The sequence below is a fragment of the Thermobia domestica genome, chromosome 12 (genome assembly GCF_964235325.1).
Source record: "Thermobia domestica chromosome 12, izTheDome1.hap1.1, whole genome shotgun sequence".
NCBI classification, from domain to species: domain Eukaryota; kingdom Metazoa; phylum Arthropoda; class Insecta; order Zygentoma; family Lepismatidae; genus Thermobia; species Thermobia domestica.
This window is the reverse complement of record NC_137465.1, coordinates 78,294,924-78,317,513: the sequence shown is the minus strand read 5'-3', so window position 1 is coordinate 78,317,513 and position 22,590 is coordinate 78,294,924. Positions and strand designations below refer to the sequence as shown.

The 22,590-nt window shown below is 35.9% G+C and overlaps 1 protein-coding gene across 6 annotated transcripts in view; it reads right to left on the bottom strand.

Moving 5' to 3' along the window:
* LOC145666525 (myotubularin-related protein 10-B) overlaps positions 1-22,590 on the bottom strand; it is a 607,867-nt gene that overhangs the window by 288,725 nt on the left and 296,552 nt on the right. For all 6 annotated transcript variants that reach the window (XM_081733821.1, XM_081733824.1, XM_081733823.1 and 3 more), the window contains one exon: positions 4,011-4,145. In XM_081733821.1, the coding sequence (XP_081589947.1) occupies positions 4,011-4,145 (135 nt within the window). The remainder of the gene's footprint in view (positions 1-4,010; positions 4,146-22,590) is intronic.

The following is a 22,590-nucleotide window of genomic DNA, read 5'->3' as shown; positions in this document are numbered from 1 at the left end:
AGTCTGGTAAAAATAAAAATGATGTGTCCTCCTATCGACCTATTTCTTTATTATCACCACTTTCATTTGTTTGTGAAAAGATAATCAAAAACAGGCTCTTTCAATTTGTTACTCCATTTATAAACTCCTCGCAACACTTTTTTTTTTTTTTCAGAAAAATCTTGTCTTACTAATTTATCAGTTCTTCTGTCCAATGCTGTGGACAACATCTCGGAAAATTCTCAACTCGACATTTTGTATTGGGACCTGACTAAGGCTTCTGATTCTCTTCCACATCATGTTCTTATACACAAACTCAGTTCTAGATTCAATATATACGGTAAATTACTTAGCCTTGTACAGGGTGATTTTTTAAAAACTCGATGATTTCATTTGAGGTTAGAATTTCTAACTGAAGTCCAAGTTTCATGCGGTTTGTGGCAAATGATCAAGGAAGGATAGGAGATTTATGGGACTATGTTTACTTATTTAAATTCATCCGGGGTAATATCGACCACACCTCAAGAGAAACAGCTAATATTCACCAGTGTACCTTACAATTGGAATAAAAATTAGGGATTATTGAAGCGAGATTGTAGAATACAAATTAAGTGTTAGTGAGAATACAAACTAAGCGTTAGCCTTTTCAATGTTAGATAGCTATAGCCGGTTTCTTGCGCCAAACGATGGGGAGTTTCTTGGGAGACCTACGAAGGTCGATAACTCACATCTTCCACAACCTCTTGTGAGATCAGATGCTTCCCTGCCTCACTCAGAAGCGATCCTGTTTCTTCCAATTTATTCACTAGCGACCATATTATATTCCTGTCTGGAGCAGAACGTGAGGCAAATTTGTTTCTAAATGCCCTTTGCGTAGCAACAACAGATTCCGTTCTCCAAAATCTTTTACCCATAAACTCATGATTCTCCAAAAAAGTACATTATTCTCACTTTGTTCTGATCATACTCACCACATACTAGCACAGAACTGTACAGCACTATTCCCAATACAATAGCCCAGTTTTCTGTTTCTTATTGACCTTAGCGAAGTTGAAATCTAACGAAGAAAATTAAAATCTTCACACCGCACCACACCTCATTCCTTGTAAGGTACACTGGTGAATATTTGTTGTTTTTCTTGAGGCGTGGTCGATATTACCCTGGATGAATTTAAACCAGTAAACACAGTCCCATAAATCTCTCATCCTTCCTTGATTATTTGCCACAAGCCACATAAAAATCGGACTTCAGTTTAAAATTCTAGATCCAAATGAAATCCGTGAGTTTTAAAAAAAATCACCCTGTAGAAGCATATCTCAGTAATAGGACACAACGAGTTTCAGTTTCAGGTTACTTTTCTGACTCTTCCCGTAACTTCTGGAGTTCCTCAAGCCAGTGTTCTGGGTTCACTTCTATGCCTATTATACATGGACGATCTGCCTTCTTTGTTTACAAACAGCTCTACCAATATTCTTCTATTTGTGGATGATTGCAAACTCTACAGACAAGTTAAATCAGAGTACGATGCTCTTGTTCTTTAGTATGATGTTTCAATTCTTCTGGACTGGTGTAACTCTTGGAAACTTAGCTTAAACATCGAAAAAATATGCTTGTCTTACGATTTCTCTTTATTAAAAAAAAAAAAAAAAAAACTATAAATCCCATTTACAAAATTGGTCATACAAACATAAATCCTGTCACCCTCAGAAATCTTGGTGTTATCATTGACAGTAAGCTTACTTTTGCGAATCATATAAGCACAATATCTTGTACTGCAATGAGAAAACTGGAACTCCTTTATCGCTTCACTGACATAAAAAATCTTAATTCCTTAAATTTGTTTTATAAGTCATATGTTTCTCCCACTATTGAATACTGTTTTCCTATCTGGTCTATTGCCTGCCCTACTCATTAAAAAAAAAAATAATAATAATAATAATAATAATAATAATAAATAAATTACGTAACTATACTCCGCGTCACCCGAACTGGCGTATGGCATCGACCAATAAAGTCGCAGCGCGCTGTTACCAAACTTTCAGTGACCATCTAATCATTCATAATTGCCCACATATACGAACAAAATCAATTATAAATGATTAGATTCATTTCTGAAGGTTTGGTAACAGGGCACTGTGAGTTTATTGGCTGATGCCATACGCCAATTTGGGTGACGCAGAGTATAATTCTATTTAGCCATTGTAACCTATCGAGTACTTCACTTTCGAACACTTCCAAAATATGACGTTTTGAAAACACTTCAATATCAACCCACCCACCCCCACACCCCTTCTAGTGAGAAACAAACTTTCTGACCTAATATTTTTGCATAAAATTGTAAATGGCCATATATCATGTGAACAGTTATTAAGTCAGATCAATTTTCGCGTACCCGCTGAAACAACACGGTCTAGTGATCTCTTTTACACTCGAGCGGCGAGGGTAAATATTGTGCAAAGGTCCCTGTTAAACCGAATTGTCAGTACTTATAATCAGTTACCAGAAACTGTAGACGCTTTTTTCAAATGAGTACACTTTCAGATCTTCTATAAGTAAGTTTTGTAATGTCGCTGTTGTGCTGTACCATCTCAGCTCAAATTGTTATTCAATTGTTATGTTATCAAAATGTTAAAATGTTTCAGTGTAAAATAGCCTAGTGCTGTGTCTGAAACCTATTATAAATAAATAAATAAATACTCTAGAAACGCAAGGAGATGCGTAACCTAGATATTATGGGTTCAAGTATAACAAATTCACCCTCTTTATCTTCCAAACAAACAATTAAAATTAATAATTACTTATCATTTTTTAAAAAATATTTTACACGTAAGAACCTTCCTTGGGAATAACTTATTCGATTAGTCAAAACTGCATTGAGATTTGACAAAGGTTCACGATACAATCGCGAACATACACACACAGAGACGAAACTGATAATTTCCTTGTCCTGTCGGTTAAACAGCAAACGTACTCTCACAAAGACGCAGAGAGCAAGATCAAGTCAGAACGACACGATTTCGATTACTTGTGAACAGATGAAACTCCATAGATAAATGAAGAAGCACTTATTAGTACAACACAAAGAATTTCTACCTGCTCTTACTCTAAATGATGAGTTACGAAGTTTACTATTTCGCAGTGATATGAGCGCGTATAGGAAATTACTCAAGTTTCACAGAAGTTCTTAATCATATGGATTCACCAGCAACATCAACCCTGGAAAAACGTTAATCTAATTTCGATCAAGAATTGTAAAAAATTCAGGGATATCACGTGGAAAAAATGTTAGTTTCACAAGAAATTCTTCAATGTGTGAATTTATCAACAATCAACTATGGAAAAACGTGAAATTAATTTCGATCAAGTAATGCAATCAATTTTACATTCAACTTATATGTAAAAGCGTTACGATACAGCCTCTCTTAACTTTTGGGCAAATAACGCACACACTGCACACTTACGATAGTGAAAGAGTAGCTGTGTCTTGACCTTCAAATAACTCAGTGCAATAGATACTGTGTGCATGGGTTGGGATTGAATGTTGGATACATATGTAACGAAGCCGATCCTTCTCAAGTACTTGGGTTCCTTGCTCCAAAGTTTCCATTCCTCACTCTACACAAAAATAGTAGTATAGCAGACCACAGATATAACAATTACTTTAAAATGTTATGCATACTAAGTTCTAACACTCGCACCGGAACATCCTTGCTTAAACGCGACTTAATTTTCTAGATTGGTGTCCGGAGTTACTGTGTTAAAAAATCAACATTTCTGAACAGGTAAACTAATGTTTTGCCTGTCACTCCGAAAACTTTACAAATGATTTTCGTATGTATCCTTCGAAATGAAACCATCCTGATCCTTCGAAACGAAAATCTGGTCTGGTATGATTCAGATCGTGAGAAAGCTTTTGCAGTAAATGAGTTTTGTACAAACGTTCTTTTAACGTCGTTTTCCTTACTTTCATTTCGTTAAGGGTTTTAACAACAGTAATGATAGAAAGGATACAACTAAGTTTAATCACTTACTTTGGAGACAATTCATAATTATCATTTACTATGGACACACGCCATCCTGGACAGGATGTTCGCTTCAACTCCATTACCCATTCCAACTGGTCACGAAAGTAACCAGTTCTTATGGTGGGATGATACGAGGGTTCCCTGCAAAGAAAGTAAAGATTTAATAAGCGAATGAAACTGGAACAATAATGAATGATGGCTATCATTCAATTGTTGACATGATTCAAGAAATATCGCAAATAAATGTAACTGGAGGACTTTAATTCACAAACTACGTCCAGCAAACAGCAATTTATTAATTTTTAGGATGAATGATTTATTATTCAACAGTGAACAATTCACAAACAATTTACGAATATAGCCTTCTGCTTATTTCGCTACTTGATATCTAGCAAAAAACGCTTGTGCAAAACTTAATAGAAGAGTTAAAGATTTACTGGAAGCCCGAACTTCTTAAAACAAGTATTTGAAACGCTATAATGCATGTCTTAATATATAACTACAAATGCTAACATGCATATCTAATATATAAGTACAAATGCTATAAGGAATGTCTAATATGTAATTAACTCTATGGCCTATGAAACCCGAAGATTCAATGCTGCATTCAGGAAAGTTCTCCGTTATTTCTGTTCCTAACTGTCTGTTCCTAACCAACTGTCTGATATATACCTGTATATACAAATTTATTTCGCAAAACAATCGTAGGATAGCATCACCGAATATACAGGTGAGCCACATTTAATGTCCATGCATGAAGTGACTGTCGCGCGATTCAATGTCAATCAGATAGCCAAAGTGCAATCTCTCTTCTTTCCACACCAGGACGACAGAATAAATGAAGTATCTATACCGTATTAAATTTTGCCAGAATCTTGGCAACATGTATGCTAAAACCATATTCAAAACATTTAGCAGGCATTTGAAGACGCTGTAATCAGAATGAAGCATATAAAAGTGTAGTACAAGAGGATCAAAGGCAGTTTAATGTTATCAAAAACTAACAAGCGCTTTCTGAGGCCGTCCACAAGATGTTCATAGAGTGCACACTTTCGTCAAAGAAAGTCGTTCATTAGTCATTACGAAACCAAGGCATCCCGTTCTCAACATGCAATTCGCTGCGTTTTCTTTAGAGTTCGACCTGCTTAGGAGTAAATAATCTCATTAACATAACATTTTACTTCACTAGAGACTCTACATTTTACATAATTATAAAACATACTACACAGTTCCAGTATATAACAGTAATATTGTATATAACACTAATATACTGAAGGTCTGTATAGCTAACAAGTCATAAAGAATGTATCTTCTAATACATATATTTTACTATCTGTCTTCAACGTAACTTGTACACATAAAAGAGAAAAAAGAAATGAAAGAGAAAATGAAAAGAAAATTTTACGTCCCACGGTTATGCAAATTTGCCTAAAGGAGACGATGAAGATGAGAAATCAATGAAATGGTGAAGAAAGTGGGAATAGACGGAAGAACCACGAGAAAATCCACGCACGTGGCGTTTGTTCACCACAAAGCTCACTACACACGAAAAAGAGTGAATGTGAGAGTAAACCTTTTTTCATCACATAACCAAGGACAGCACCACTGAATGTATCATCTCTAAACGTATATGCCTCTTTTTTCTCTGTGGATACAACGCAACCGAGAGAACGAAGTAGCACTAAATAAGTGAAAACATTTTTTGTAACAACTACGTCAAACCATATTAGTGAAGCGTACTATATTATCCAGACCGAACCGTTCCAGACGTGACACTTAAATGATAATCATAAAGAAGCATGCTAAAAATGAATTCAGAAAGCATACGAGGTGTGTTAGAAAAGTAATGAGACAGATTTTGTGCTAACTAAAGTTTTTATGTTTTTCAAACAACAATGTTATCCCCTTCAAAGTAGCTCCCTTAGGCAGCTATACACCGGCGGAGTCGCTGTTCCTACTCTTGGTAGCACCGCTGGAAGTCTTTTAACTGGTCGATCACAGTCTTTTCAATGAGCTCCAGAGTTCCAAAATGACGTTCTTTTAGGACATGTTTCAATTTCGGGAAAAAGAAAAAATCACAAGGACTCAAATCAAGTGAATAGGGTGTTGAGGAACAACAGTAATACGCTTTGAGGTCAAAAATTCATTGATGGGAATGACCGTGTGACACTGAGCATTGTCATGAAGCATCCACTTGTCTGCAATGAATGGTCACACACGAATCACTCTTTTCCTGAGACTTTCAAGGACACTTTTATAAATCACATCGTTGATAGTTTGTCCTGGTGGAACACATTCTTTGTGCACGATACCCTTACTGCCAACACAAACACACACACACACACACACACACACACACAAAGCATGGTCTTGATCTTTGATTTGCTAATTCGACATTTCTTCGGCCAAGGAGGTGACAGAGTGTGCCAGCCACTCTTCGCTTTGCCACTTTATTTCAGGATTGTACTCAAATATCCAGGATTCATCACCTGTGATCACACAATTGAAGAGCTCTTGGTCACTGGCAATCCTCTCAAGAAGATCAACGCACACTTTTTTTTCGATTGCCCTTCTGTTTAGTTGTGACGTTTTCCGGCACCATTTTGGCACAAATCTTTCGCATGTTCAAATCGTTGGTGATGAAAATTTGATGTATGGTGAAAGTGTTTAAATTTAACTGTTCACTCATCATCCTTATTGTAAAACGACGGTCTGATCTCACAAGAGCCCTCACACATTCAACGTTTTCGTCAGTTTTTGAAGTGAAGGTGTTCCTGAGCGAGGTTCATCTTCAATGTGTTCTCAGCCTTCCAAAAATGATTTGTGCCAGCGGAAAACTTGTGCTCTTGATAAGCAATGTTTTCCATAGGCCTGATTCAACTTTTCAAAAATCACACTAACGGATTCACCAAGTTTAACACAAAACTTTATTGCACAAAGTTGCTCTAAATTCCGATGCTCCATTTCTGTAACACACAACAAAAAAACAACTTCACTGATGGCGCTGTCAAAAATAAAGTGTTAGCTGTACGGAGTTGTAACTTGGATTGAGGAAGTGAAGGGATAAACAAACCGGTCTAGCACAGACCGGTAGACACAATATTGCCAGATCGCCCGCAGTGTTGCCAGTATTATTCCTTTTCTCACACACCTTTTAAGTATCGAGAGAGCCATTGATCAATATAATAACCACGAAAAATTTCAAACCTGCATTGTTGCCAACTCAGATAAACATATTTTCCCTAAATTTTAGGAATGTAATATTCACTCCCGTAAGTTTCAAGTTGCTATCTAAAAATAAAGACCATGTCATAATTTATACAAAAGCTCTTATTTAGCAATACTGTTCAAAAAGGATATCTTGAGATACCTTTGCTATTTATAAACCGATTTTAAAAATTCCAACATATTTCGAAAGAGTATTTAATAGTTTTCTTATATATTTCTGGTTGCATACTTCTAGGGATAAACTTACAAAAATTCTCTCATCTCCATCATTCGTGAACCATCTGCTCAACAAGTCTTTTTTATTTGTCAAGCACATACCAACCAGTTTCTTTATGACTCCAACAATAAAGAACATACTTAATTTTACGTAACAATTGAAAGTTAGAGTACTAAGAATAAAACTTTACTTACTTCGTTTTCATTTGGAAACGACTTTAAAATTCAGTCTAATTACCGTTATTTAAAGTAAGTATCCATTGATTTCGTATACTACGTGTATACTGTTTTGATAATTTTTCATAATAACAGTGAAATTACTTATAAAAATAAACTTCTTTTTAGGTTCCATGCTAACAACTCGTCTAAGTCTTCAATTATATATACATCACAACTCATGAAGAGTTAGTATTTTTTCATGCCTAATTAACTTGGAACCGTATCAGTGTATCTCTGAGGTACCAGTATTTTGTGTGTCTCATCCAAATATATATAGGACACGTTCATCAGCAAATTTTGTTTGAATTAACCCCTTACCGCATGCCATGCCATATATGGCACATACCCTTTTTTCACTTTAGCTTTTTTTTGTGATTTATCAAAGGCATCAAATGACTGTTTTGCCTAATGTGTGAGATATTGACGTGTATGAATAAGAGATTTTGGTATCATCTGGCATGTTCTCTGTGAGTTGTGTGTCATATATGGCACTTACTCATTTCTCGTCGGAATTCTAAAATTCAAGTTTTAATTCATTTTTCAAGTTTCCATATGAGGATTTCCAATACTGATTATTTTTTACGCTAAAAGAAAACAATCATGCACAAAGGGGTTAATGTCGATGATTTCAAATAATTCGCCTTTTTCCAGCTGTTGTTAACGATAACTCTAAAAACTTTATTATGGTTTTCTTTGTTTAATAAGGAAGTCATTTCATACCTATTATACAGAAGGTCAATTCAACTAAGGTGGCCAATATTATCGAGTTGATGACGAGCACAGTGTAGGAGAAGGAACCAGAAGTCACTAGGCCCGAGAATCCAGTAATGAGTCACGTACAACGCTGTGTGGAAATTGCTCTGGTGAACAGCTATTAGGTCTGTTAGACACTTTACTGGCAAGGGTACATATGTGCACTTTCCGATACACAATTCAGTACGTCAGTGATTGTGAAAATGTGTGCGGCAAGGGACTACAATACCAGCAGGAGTAGAGTAGCAAGGGTAAGCCAGCGCTGTAAAAGCGCCGGCCCTGAATATCAAGATCGAGTCGTGAAACTGAAAAGGAAATGGGTATGTCCAGCTACGACACCACACGTTGTGAGAAACATCAGGACATCAGTTGTGAAGGAGCACCCATCCACCCAAAGCAACCTTGCCACCTCATGTAGGATATGACACAGCACAGTGTGTCGTATCACAAAGGACAATTTGGGACTAAAAAAAGTCATAAGGCGATGGGGCATAAGTTATCACCATGACATATTCAAGAGAGATTCACGAACGCAAGAAAGCTGTATGAATAGTACCTCAAGTGACAAATGGCAGTGGGTTGTCACTTTGGATGAAACCTAGATCTACCTTGATGACACTAATAAGCCCATAGCAATTTTTTATCCACCACATGACGCGGCGAGTTCGTCCGTGAATGTCGCGAGAAATTTTCGAAAGGCTTCATAAGTGGTGGCAGGCTTCTGCGCCCGTGAGAAGGTACCAATGAATCGTGTGGATTCGAAGGCCAAGGTGAATGCAGCCTACTTTCAAACGTTCATCATGGAATTCTTATATACAATGAACATTACATAGTTGTATGGCAGCGAAGCCAGAAGATGTGGATCTACATGGACAAAGCATCCAGTCACATTGCTCGCAGTTATATCGGCGTATGACCACGGAGACTGGTGTGTCTGTTATGCCCTTCTCATCCATACCTGTGAAGTCACCAGATGCGTCGCCGATGGATTTCTGCGCCTTTGGCCTTCTGAAACAAGGGCTCGTGAGAAGGTGTCCCACTACCATAGCGGAGCTCTGGAAAGCTTGTCAAGCGATATGGTCTACAATTCCCCTCACACACCTTCGACGCGCACTGCTTCAGTGGAAACTGTGTTGCAGGGCGATAGTCCAGGTTCGTGGCCACCACATATAGCACAACCGTTGGTGGAAGAAGGAATTGTCGTGAGCAGGTGATCGCACAAACTTTGGCCATCTTAGGTGAATTGAACTTCTGTATAGACAATATACGAAACCTACGCACAAGCCTCTACAGCTGGATACTCACCTTGTGGCCCAGTATACTTAAGGGGATCTTATACCTTTTACCATAGGTTTCTCAGTCCCCATAAGATAACATGTAAATTTTACTTCATGAATATCTTACGAAATATGGTACGTAACAACTTAAAATCTTCCATATGAATAGAGAAAATCAATAGAAATTAAGTAGTTGTTTCAATTTCAGGTTTAATGACGTAGATCGCGAGTAATGAACATTTTTGGTAACAATGTAGTGGACTATATATTAGATAGTGGTTGAACGTATCTGCTCCCATTTGGTCTTCACGAACAGATGTGCTGCTGACAGACATGGATTTCCCACCCCCTCTCAAGTCCTTTTCCAATGGGTGTGGTAGAACTCCCCGGGGTGCCAACCTCATCCTATTTGTTTCCTTCGTTTCTGCAGAGCAGGTAGATTTTCTTGTAAATGCCAGAAAGAAAGAACACGACAATTTGAACTCTGCTTCTTACGATTTCCTGCTGATGCATTAGTTAGTTCCAACTTTATAATAGCACTGCCTCGACTGTAAAAAATATACTGTGGGTACTAGGATCAACAGTTCGATACAGATCATGGCTGAAATTTATTGTTCCTTTGCAGCACTAAGTTTGTATGAGACATTTACATGAATACAAAATACATAATTCCCTCTAGTGACTGGGATTTGAAATTCGTAGTGGGTAGTTACTCCACTTCCTGGCAACATTATTCAAATTTTCAGGAAGTAATGAAGAAATCAACTTTATTTCAAGATGCATTCAACAGACACGATGGACTAAAACCCATGAACCACACTGCCTGTGAATAAACATACGTAAGTAACATTTCAAAAATACAGCAGCTCTTCCCGTTGGTATAGTGCCTAGCTCGCTCATTTTAGAGCACGGATCTCGGGTTCGATACCCGGTGGAAGAGCTTCGAAATTTCAATGCGTTACTAAGGATACGGATCCCACTGAAGGCTCCGTAAATCACCAGTCTCTTACAAAACTGGTGCAGAAAGGGAAGCTAAACTCTAAACTCACAAAGCCAACCAAGCTAATAAAGGACGGACGCAGTAATATTACCATAATTTAGACTACCTGGGCGATTTTATAATGTTTCAGACTATGGTCATAAATATAAGTAGAACTAGGGCTTCGAACTTTCTAGTTCTTGTTACTCGAAAGTAAGTAACTGTAATATATACACATGGTGTTAGGAAATAACTTTGGGAAGTGAATCCTCACGCGTAAACGTGAAAAAGCCTATATACCAATCTTGGTGCACAAATGCGTTATTTCAGAGATACAGTCCGCAGAAAGTTGGTTGTAATGGTACAAAAAACAAATAACTAGAGAGCGAAATGCTGGATAAGTGATTATTTTCAGCCTAGATTCTAATTGATATAGGAAGTGTGTCAGTTTTCCAGGATTCTCCAGGAAAGGGGTTGCATTTTCATGTACCTCTGAAAATAATAATAGCTTCCTCAAGGGTGAAAATTAGGGGGAAAAAGATTTTCTCGGAAACATCTCCAACGGATTTTGTTTGTTCCATACTTGAATATTGTATTTACAACCCTATACTGTGTTGTGTTTTTAGAAGAAAAAAAAAACAAAAAAAAGAAGTATTTCAGTCTTGGGCTGAGTTCTTTTCTGACTATATATATATATATATATATATATATATATATATATATATATATATATTTAAAGACCCAGGCCATTCTGCTTGTAACCTGACAATATAGAGTAACTCATTTGTCCTACAAAGAATCCACGGGGTAGTTTAGTCTTGGAAATAAGTTTCGATTTTCTAAAAATCATGACCCAGAATACTTTGTTAAATAAATATTTTATTATTAACCGCAAACCGGTCCAATTCGAGGTCAAAGGTCAACTAGCTCTTTTCACAAGACTTACATTACAAAACTGTGTAAATGCTTATAGAATTTTATTGAAGATTCTGTAACCTAATTGGTTGTCATAGAATAGCATAATGGAAGGTTTTATACTTCCAGCTTTATCCAACTTAGCCCTAACCTAATCTATCTTAGGCTCTTATCTATTTCTTAACTGTAACTGTATGAACCAAATGATATCTCAGATGTTTACAATTTCTTATCGATTATTACAAATCTAAAGTAGATTTAACTTCATGCAAATAATTTTATATATTATTTCCATAACTCACAATCCCTTGTTCAGACGCGCTACTCGGTTTGGGTTAGTCAATCTTGAACAGTGCTGAATGGGCAGACTAGTAAATAATTTGTGATCTACTGGTAACTAGTTTACTTATGACATCGAGTTTGACTTATTTTATGGTTTAAAAAATAGAGGACACGATTATCCATAAGGTAAAGAAAATGGTTCCAAAACAAGTAGCAGTATCACGTGTACACCACGCAAAGGTGTTTAGTTTCTGTGGCGCGATATTTTCATAAATAATATTGGAACTGGAAATTGTAGTAGATTTCTACTACTTCCGGTTTTAGTAGAGAGACTAAACTAGAGACGAAATAGATTCTTGTGCAGACGCCTAATTGATTGCAATAAAACGCTTTTGTTGTCTATTACAGTTTTTATTCTTTAGCTATCACCGTTAAAACCGGAAGTGGTTGATTTCCATCTCTTTTGGTTTGAACAGAGGCTAAAGACTGAAGACAGTAGTTATTTTTAGAACGCTGAATAGAAAGTAAACCGCTTCTTGCTTTTACCATTCCTGTTCTATGGAGATCATTACTGAAACCGGAAGTGGTTAATTTCTACGACTTCAGGTTTCAATTGAAGATCAAAAGATGAGATGAAAGGTAGACTTGAGACGCTTGAGAGCTATTCAATTGGAGAAAACGGCTATCATCTATTTTTTACTGTTTTTGCTCTACGTAGATCAATATTTATTGAAATCAGAAATTATAGTTAATTTGAATCATTTTCAGTTTTAGTAGAGAGTTAATAATAGATATTAAATGTGTTCTTACGAAGCACAAAACTGGATCTCACTACATATTACCGTTTTCGATTTATGGTGATCAATGATCAAACCGGAAATGGTTTATTTAAACCACTTCCGGTTTGAGTATATGGTTTTAATAATAAACTCAATTTCTGACTCTTGACTCTATATTTTGACCAATTTTGGTGATGATCTAGGAAGTGGTTCTTTAGTTTTTCTTTTGAGCACACACACGGACAGACATGCATACACGAGTATGGTAAATATATTAAGAAGTTTTGGTAAACCAAACTAGTTTTTTTTTTTTTTTTTTTAAGGAAAACTTGTTTTCTGCCACCCCTGCTTACAATTAATTCGTTCTAACCGCAAAAATATCATACTGTAGTTTTCTGTGATGAATAATATAAAACGAAAGGAAACCTATCCATCCAGGCAACAAAACAAATAGGCAAATAAGAAACATGTAGACTTTCTTTGCTTGTATAGTACTATAGTTGTCAGTGGCAGAGGTGAAAGCAGTGGCAAAGAGAATCCGTGAGCTTGAAGCAAGAAAAGATGTAGAAGAGCAATCGGAAACATATGTTCCATACTGAGGTTCCAAAGATCATTATCTTTGTTCTAAAGTTGTCGTAAAGTTGTAGGAACTCAGTAGGGAAGTAAGGGTGGGGGGTGGCAAGGGAAACTGCTCAAGGCGTAAATGATTATGAAAATGGAGGTGGTGGACATGAGTTTCGCTTTTCAAATTGCCACAATCAGCAAGTACGCCAGAAATTTTTACTTAGGAGGGGGTGTTCAAAATAAAGGGGGGGTGCTCTCAGAATAGTGATATAATTTTTAAACAAACTCAAACAAGAAAACAGTATGTTTTGTTACGCAACTATTGCAATATTATTATTATTACTACTACTACTAATAATAATAAGAATAATAATATCAACTCTTTGCAGTGGTAGGTTCAATAAAGTAAGTCCACACATTTGAGCATTTAGTATTATTATTAAACTAAGTAATACAGTGAAACCTCTCAAAATGGACTTCGGTGGAACCGATTATTTGTCCGTAAATGAGAGGTGTCCCTAAAAGGAAGGGTTTTCTCTCATAACACCACATCACACATATTTATGGCATGGAAAAATAAGAAAGTTTGTTCTCTTACGAAGATGTCCACTATTGAGAGATGCCCGTTAAGAGAGGTTTCACTGTATTAGGAATTAACCTCCACTATTTTACCTAGTAATTACATGTGAATTGATTACATACGAATTATTGTAGTCTTAATTATTTCGCAAAATTCTGCTATTTCAATTAATTCACCCCAGCAAGTTTTAGTGGGTGATTTTTTTCAAAAATATATATATATATATATATTAATTGGGAAAAAATTCCCTCGTCCCACGCTGAAATCACATTCGTTTAGTAATTAATACTGTACATAGTTCCAATTTCATTTCATTTAATATTCTAACCCTGTTGTTAACGTTAATTGTTGTAATATTATTTGATCTCTTAATCTCCGTTCCTGCCCCTTTCTGGCTACGTTATTCGCTCTGAATATCTTTTATAAGAAAATTATTCATTGATTTAGTTGTTTTCCAGAAATCCAGTTTTTCAATTTACAAATATGTTGTATCTTTCTTTTTTGTCTTCTTTAATATACCTAATTTTAATAATCCCAGGGCACATAGTGGTCTACTCTCTTGTAAATAGTGGAAAAGTGACAAAATGGCCAAAAGCACACACAGAAAAGTGACCAAAATCTCATCATAACCCTTTTTCCTTTGTCAATTTCTCCATCACCTCTCTCTTTGTTTGTTCTTTTGTTTCTTCTTTACTTCTTTCTGAGCTTCCTCCTTTCTTAGGTTTTCAAAGTATGCTTTGTAGTTACGGTAAGCAGACTTATAGCCCAGTAAATAAAGGACCGCGAGCTGAAATAATTTAGAAAAAGCTGAAAATTTCAGGATTTGTTTTTCATGTGATCTTAAATGAAATATCAAAAGTCCCCTAAAATCCCGTGTGCGCTTCATCCTCAAAATGGCGGCCAAAGATGGCGGCCGTCCGGAATGCGCATGTCTCCCGATTTTAGCTTGTAAGTCTGAGACTATTTAAGATATTCCAATTCTGTAAAAGCACTTTTGTTCTAGAAGCTCTAATCTATGACTTTTCTTAATACTTCTTTCTCGTAAAGTTTGACACAAAGCCACCATTTTCCATTAACGTATAAAGTGATACATTTTGAAAGTCCTGCTCTTGGATTGGATGTAGAAAATCTCCAAAACCGTTAGGAATTCGCAAACAATGCTCGGAATAGTTTAGATTGAACATTTAATTAGCTTTGTTTTAAAAAAAGAATCACCTAAATCGGAATACAATTAGTCGAGAAATTCGACTTTTTTGAAAAATATAGGTGGACAGAGCTGCTTTGTTGTCAGCCAATTGTCCATATTGTGTTCCTTTAAATCTTTTTTTTTTTTTTTTTTTTTTTTTTTAGTAGCGTAACAGCTGGTAGTCTATATATTATTATATTCTAAACATACATAAATTTTAAGCTAATGTGGTTCATAGTGGTATGAAAGTAAACAGCAAACCCCTGCCTTCTTATCTCAAAGAATGAAGCAAACAAGAAAAGAAAAGCAGATCATGTCTAAAAATAGAAGCATCAACAATGCATTCGTATCACGTCTGCCTAGAAAGAAACAATTCCTTCATTGGAAAAAGTTACTCCCGAGGATCCACAATTATTAAAATTTTTTGTTGAAAATATAACTAGAAGTAAGAAAGGTGATTCAAATATGTTATCTCGGATGCATATCATGATCTGCCATTCAATTATTTCAATGTGTCGGCCTCGTACGTTTATATCACCAATCCATCTAGCAATTGGAGTTTACTGTTTGCGATACTATGGATTTCGTCAATATATAGATAGATATACTTGCATACGGTAGTTTTGGAATATCAGCCAGCTACGCTGAAGTAAGAAGATATGAACATTCTAGAATGTGTTTTATTATTCCAATCCAAAGCGATCATTCTCAAAATTTGATTCAGTTTGTTTTTGATAATGCAGCGAGAACATTAGATGGTCACGGTACTTTCCACAGTATGGGTGGGATTAAAATATGCACACCTAAAATAAATAGACAAGATTTACGTATAGAACGTGCTGCACTGCCTTCAGCAGTTATGGTATCCGCTCTTGCTAGAAGGGATATTAAATTTTATAACAAACCAACAAACAATGAATTTTTAAATATTGAAACAGAGTTTGATACCGGTAGAAAATATGATAGTACAAAATCTTCGATATGCTAATTTTCACAGATGAAGTTTACTTCTCATGCATCTCATAAAAGATTCACCTAAGCCAGGGTGGAATGGTTTCATGCTCACTATCACTATGACCACCGGCAGTTTGAAATGAGCAGCATAACTGCAGTTCCTTTCCTCAACTGGAAATCATAAAATTTCTGTACAATTTACACTTCCTTTCTATTTACTTGTGACGAAAGAAAGAAGGCGGGATGGGATTCTTGTATCGTTACTTTTGAACAGCTTCTGCATTGGAAGGCAATGGAAATAAAACATCTGCTCAACAAGATAGTGATTTAGCTAAATTAGTTGTCAGACAGGGGGGATTTCACCTTCTAATGTCATACTTAGGTGTCGTTGGACATATTATCTGGTACTTTAATTAGAACTTTGGGGCTTGTTGTATGCGCAAAATACTGTGGTACACATGTTAAATGGAACTACATATGCAAGAGCACTGAGATCACTAAGCACTTTTTGACTTATGTAGCACCATCAACAGATTTGCAGTTTAGTTAGAGACCTTGAAGAGAGTAATATATGTTTCAGTATCTATGAGTTGACCATAGGTACAAAAACCGTAAACGACTTAAAGGATAATCCAGGCATTAAAATACTTATGACCTATCTAGCCGAGTCAAAGCTGAACTGTGGCTTCAAAGTTTGGAACAAGTAAGATTAATAATACTTTATATTCGAGCGGAGTGTCCTGGAGACTGGGACTTTCATATTTATACGGTGAAATGCATGATTCCAAACTTTTAAGCAGCAGGACATTTGAACTATGCGAAATCTACACAGTTTTATCTGCAACAGATGGAAGAATTGGAAAATAAACTGAAACCAGCAGAACTTGAAAGATACTTTGATGTGCGAAGGAAGGATTGCTTTTGGAGTGGAAGTGCAACAGATATGGTAATTGAACAGAGTTTGATAAGGGCAATGAAAGCTTCCGGAGGATTGAGCTATGGGCGGGATATTGGCTGGCTCGGTCTTATCTTTTCCAATTACAATGGAAGTGAGTGAAACCTTAGAAAGTTTCTGTGAAAAATGATCGTCAGTGTCTGAACAGCATGTAGAAACTAGACCTTTCGGTCAGGAGACAGATGATCAAGACATCAGAAAACTTGAGCAAGCACCCTTTTTACTGAACTCTGAAAATAAAAGACGTTTGATTGACTTCTTCAAAACCCACTTTAACTCTTCAAGCATTACAGTGTACGAAGTTAAAAGAGATGCAGATGCTCTGATTGTCAGCGCAGCTATTAATCTAAGTAAATAAAACACTTTTGTTGCTGTAGTAGTAGGAACTGACTCTGACGGCCATCTTAATTACTCGAACAATTCCAGACACTACAGTGTACTTTGTGAGGCCGAAAACAAACAAAATTGAATAGAAATGCTTCCACATTGGCAACATCCAAAGGAAACTAGAGTCACTGAAGAACATCTTTCACAGGGTGTCTTCATGCTATCACAGGGTGTAACACATCATCATCTTTTTTCAACAAAGGCTGCCATCAAAATTCTTTAGAAGTAGCAAGAACTATCTAAAGCGGTCACAGTCTTCCACCAACCCAATTTAGATCCCCAAACAGTCATTAAAACAGGAGAAAAATTGGTTACGCGGTTGTATGGAGAACACAATCAAATTTCTTTAGACGAACTTCGATATAAGCCTACAACAGGATAATGACTAGAAAACTATCCTCAAAATTCAATTTGGCAAATTTCCCTCTTACAAGTGCTGCTGCCTCTCAACACAGTGTATGTGTTTACCTTCAAGTACACCAATGATTGGGGAATTATTTGAACCCAACAAAATGGGGGTGGCAATTAATAGAAAGTAAATTGTTTCTAGTGGCAATTAATAGAAGGTAAATTGCTTCCAGTGCAATAAAATTGAAAGCTGATCCTGACAATCTGCTGAACCTTGTATCTTGCCCATGTAAGATAAGAACACAGAAACACTGTGACAGCAAATGTGAATCTAGAAAGGCAGGATTGACTTGTTCCAAACTCTCTTTCAATTGTCGGGGAAATATTTGTTCAAATATGTTAATTCCTGAAGCCTCTGAAGACCACGAAATTTTCATGTATTAAAGAAGGTAGGTGTAATACATATTTTAAAAACTTTTTTACTCCCTTTTTGACTATTTACAATGAAGAATCTACTTTACAAGGGAGTTCAAATAAGATGTAAAAACGGATACTTAATTTTCAACAATGGTGGCTCGTTGGTATGTAATCAGTGAGGCACACTACATAACTGTAAGTTGGGTTGTGTGTCTACAAGTAGACTCAATGCAAATTGACCATTTGGTATCCTTATGAATATACAACCAACTTAGTTATTCCGTGTGCACCACCGGTTGCATAACAACTATACGCCACTGTTTTCAATGTACTTAAAATTACATTACTCTTAACAAAATTTACAGAATAGGGCTTTTATTTTTCATAATAAAAGTGCTTTTTACAGAATTAAAATATAATAATCCATTTTTGGGGGCGGGGGGGATATCGGACCAGTGTCCTCTTTGGTCGCCATTTTGGTATGAAATTCACATAGGTTTTATGACAGTTTTGAAATTTCAGTTTGGAATCCAAGGCATGAATGCCATAAATCCAGTACAACTATGAATTAAGAAACTTTAGGTGCTGGACTAATAGCGATTAATTTTTATCCAACTACATTTAATTTAAAACATCGAATTTCTCGACTAATTGTATTCCGATTTAGGTGATTCTTTTTTTAAAACAAAGCTAATTAAATGTTCAATCTAAACTATTCCGAACATTGTCTGCGAATTCCTAACGGTTTTGGAGATTTTCTACATCCAATCCAAGAGCAGGACTTTCAAAATGTATCACTTTATACTTTAATGGGAAATGGTGGCTTTGTGTCAAACTTTACGAGAAAGAAGTATTAAGAAAAGTTATAGATTAGAGCTTCTAGAACAAAAGTGCTTTTACAGAATTGGAATATCTTAAATAGTCTCAGAGTTACAAGCTAAAATCGGGAGACATGCGCATTCCGGACGGCCGCCATCTTTGGCCGCCATTTTGAGGATGAAGCGCACACGGGATTTTAGGGGACTTTTGATATTTCATTTAAGATCACATGAAAAACAAATCCTGAAATTTTCAGCTTTTTCTAAATTATTTCAGCTCGACACCCTTTTTGGTCCTTTATTTACTGGGCTATTAGCAGATGTAAAAAGCTTCTGAGTAAGTGGAACCAGTTCTGGCCTATTTCCGAATTTCTTCATCCAGACATTATATTTAACTTCGCATTAAGAGTACTCAAAAACGTGAAATATTAAAATTCATCACCTACTCTTAAGAAGAACATACAAGAAGCATAACACAAGACGAACATGATGAACCACACACTCACACAATGTTGAACGGAGCGTTAACTATTACGAGAGAAAACTAAAAGATTATTATGATAGAAGAAAGAATAGACACAGAAGGGTTCTCAACCCCACCTTGAGAGCTTAAGCATCCACCAACCGACCACTGTGCTTTAGAAAGAATAAAAGCTGAAGTGAGAATAAAGCTGACTGTTTCACATGTGGCAACAAGTACTGAAGCTTTCAGAAGAGTAATGAGCAGGGCCCGGATCTTGTTGACAAGTCAACTTTCTTCTGTTACGCATAGGAGAAGGCAAGTTGAAGTAAAAACGTTATCCATCAACTCTAGGATCTAAAAATATAATTTTTTAGGATCAACTTTTGGTCTCTTTTTGCTGTTTCGAAATTTCAGGTCATTTTTTAATATTTTAAGGTAACTTTTAGGTCACTTATGTTTTTTACATAAGGAAATCTTTAAATGAACACGGTTTACGGATGTGGAAAAGACGAAGTTGAATAATCTCTTTTCTTACTTCCTGACTATTGGAGTGGGAAAACTGCATTCTTAACAAGCTAATGAAACTAAACTGTAGCTGGTTAACGAAAGGCGGGGGTTGGTAGGTGGCCAAACAGATAGTTTTGGGTTGTTGACAACAAAGAATGTGATCACGTGAATAACTATAAATGCATTAGAAGGCGTACAAGGGCTTTAAACGTGTTTTTATCTATTATTTTCATGTAGTCTAAACTTGCTAAGTTTTATTGTTTAAGAGTGCTTCCTAGTTTCAACTCGGGAGTGAACTGACGCTTTCAATACTTACTATGCCGTACAATGGACTGATCAATGGACATAAGTGATCAATGGACTGCAACTAACTGAAACAAAACTTTTTGAATATGAGTGAGAAATGTTAATTAAAAATCCAATGGATATTAAAAAATGTCGATGTTTAATGAAATAAAAGTTTGAGAAAACTTAAGTTTTAAGGTCAATTTTTGTGATTTTTAGGGTCATTTTACAGGAATTTTAGTGTCATTTTATAGGTCACTTTTTAAAATTTTTTAGGTCAACAAGATCCGGGCACTGGTAATGAGTAACAAATTTCTGCCTTTTTCCATTTGTTTTTATACTTTTCTTAGAAAACTGCCAATGCAAAACATAAATCACACGAAAATGTCACTTTACCTCTCAAAAAAGTAACGTTTGGTGACAAATTTGAAAAAAAGTAACTTTTAGTGACCAATTTGAAATAAAAGTAAATTTTAGTTAAAAAAAAAAAAAGTGACTCGCTATGAGCCCTGTTCCGCTCAATGAATTTACTTTACAAATATACTTTACAAAAATTAAGCTAGCGCCAAATGCGTTCCTGCATAACACTAGGCTCAGTCTAAAAAACATATAATTCTTACTTCGATCGATCTCTTCATTTCTAAAAACGTCTTGACTACACCCTTGTAACGTCCGTACGTTGATACACCACTTGCACAGCAGGCTCGAAACCAGCCACAGAGCTTTGGGGTCCATGAATATGTTAGGAGGGGTCAAGTCATTAAAAATTCTCTTATAAATATCTAAATTGTGCATTTTGTATTGAGCTCTGGACTGGATATGAAAAATTTAGGGAGGGCCAGGCCCTCCTTAGCCCCCTTCTGGTTGCGAGCGTCTTCCAGAGTAGCACTTACCAACTGAATCTGATGTAGGCTTATTACTATATTGTCACATTTTTGCTTATTGAGGAGGAATGACGGCTCAAGACGTTGCCAATTTCAGTAATCTGCATCTGTCCATCAATCTCTTTTTCCGTAAACGACCGCGGAGCCCAGGAAGGTAGGTATCAGCGGTCTGTTTTGTCAATTGTTTCGATCGAAACACCATCCGAAACAATGAGGTCATGTGGTTCTCGAAGCCGTACATGAGAACGAGGATGCTTCGTATTTTGAAGTGAAATAAATAAATAAGAATATTATTGCCTTCTTTCCTACACGCTAAACCTTTTTTAACTTGATGCAATAATTAACCTATATGATACTGATAGATACAATTGGATTTGGGGGAGTATACCTTTTCCATCCAGGGGTGTGTGTGAAGAAATTTGGAGGGGTGTTAGGGGGGTGTAGATTACTCCCTGGACACAATGCATCCCTTCCCAGCATGTGTTCTTTAAACAATGTCACCCGTAGTAGTTTATGAGGTATGAAAGTGATCTTTTGATCCTTTATCTGAAGTAATGATTCCGTCATTACGGAAGTAATCATTACAATTAATCTAAGTTATTAAGATTAAAATTGAGATAACCATCTCCTTTGTATTGCTCTTTGGCATTCGTATAGAAAATTGTAAGTTTCTAGGTGCAGTATTTTGTAAGATATTTATGAATTAAATTTTACATGTTACCTTATGGAGTTTCTGAAGCTTGTGATGATGGGTAGACATCCCTTTAAAAAGATAATTCGTCTCTATCTTATCTATCATCTTATCTGTCGTATGTTTAGTAAAGCAAAAAGAAAATACATTAAATTCTTCACATTCGATTAGTATGTCTTACCAAATTTAGTTTCATATTTTCCACATTCTCAATCTCATATTTATTAAGTCCACTAGAATGGCTGAAGGGGGTTCAAAATCACACCTATGGTTTCTTACTTCCCCTGTAAATCTTACAACTTTTAATTTTTTAGTTTCGAATTCTGTGACTTTTCCTAAAATTTTATTCTATTTATATGGAATTATTTCAAAATTAATAATATTAACTTTTTATTTACAATTTCTTAGATGTACTGTTCTCCGCAATAAAAAGTTCGCACATACTGTAACTTCCACATTTTCATTAACAACTCAATTTTCTTAATACATTATCGCTTCTTTCTGCTTTCCTTAACAAAGCAGTGTAGTAATGAATAATTATTTATAATTTTGGAGAAAAATTAATGCAAAATTAGAAAATTATAAGCAAAAACCTTTATTCTTATGAAATCTTAGTCTGTCAAATAACTACGCGAAGAATATCCCGGGAGAAATTAGAGGAAAATGACTGAACACAATGCACAGGTATATGGAACACTCACTAACATGTCAAGTTATTGAACAGAAACATGAACTGAACAGACAACTACGTATTTCTGCGTTGAATTCTGCAATTCACATTTCATGCACAGTTCTAATATGCAAAATCAATCAATATCTTCAGTTGAAATTACTTAAATAAGGAGAAAATGACTACTTAAAACTTCAACTGTGAACCTGCGCTTGGAGCAATATTTTAG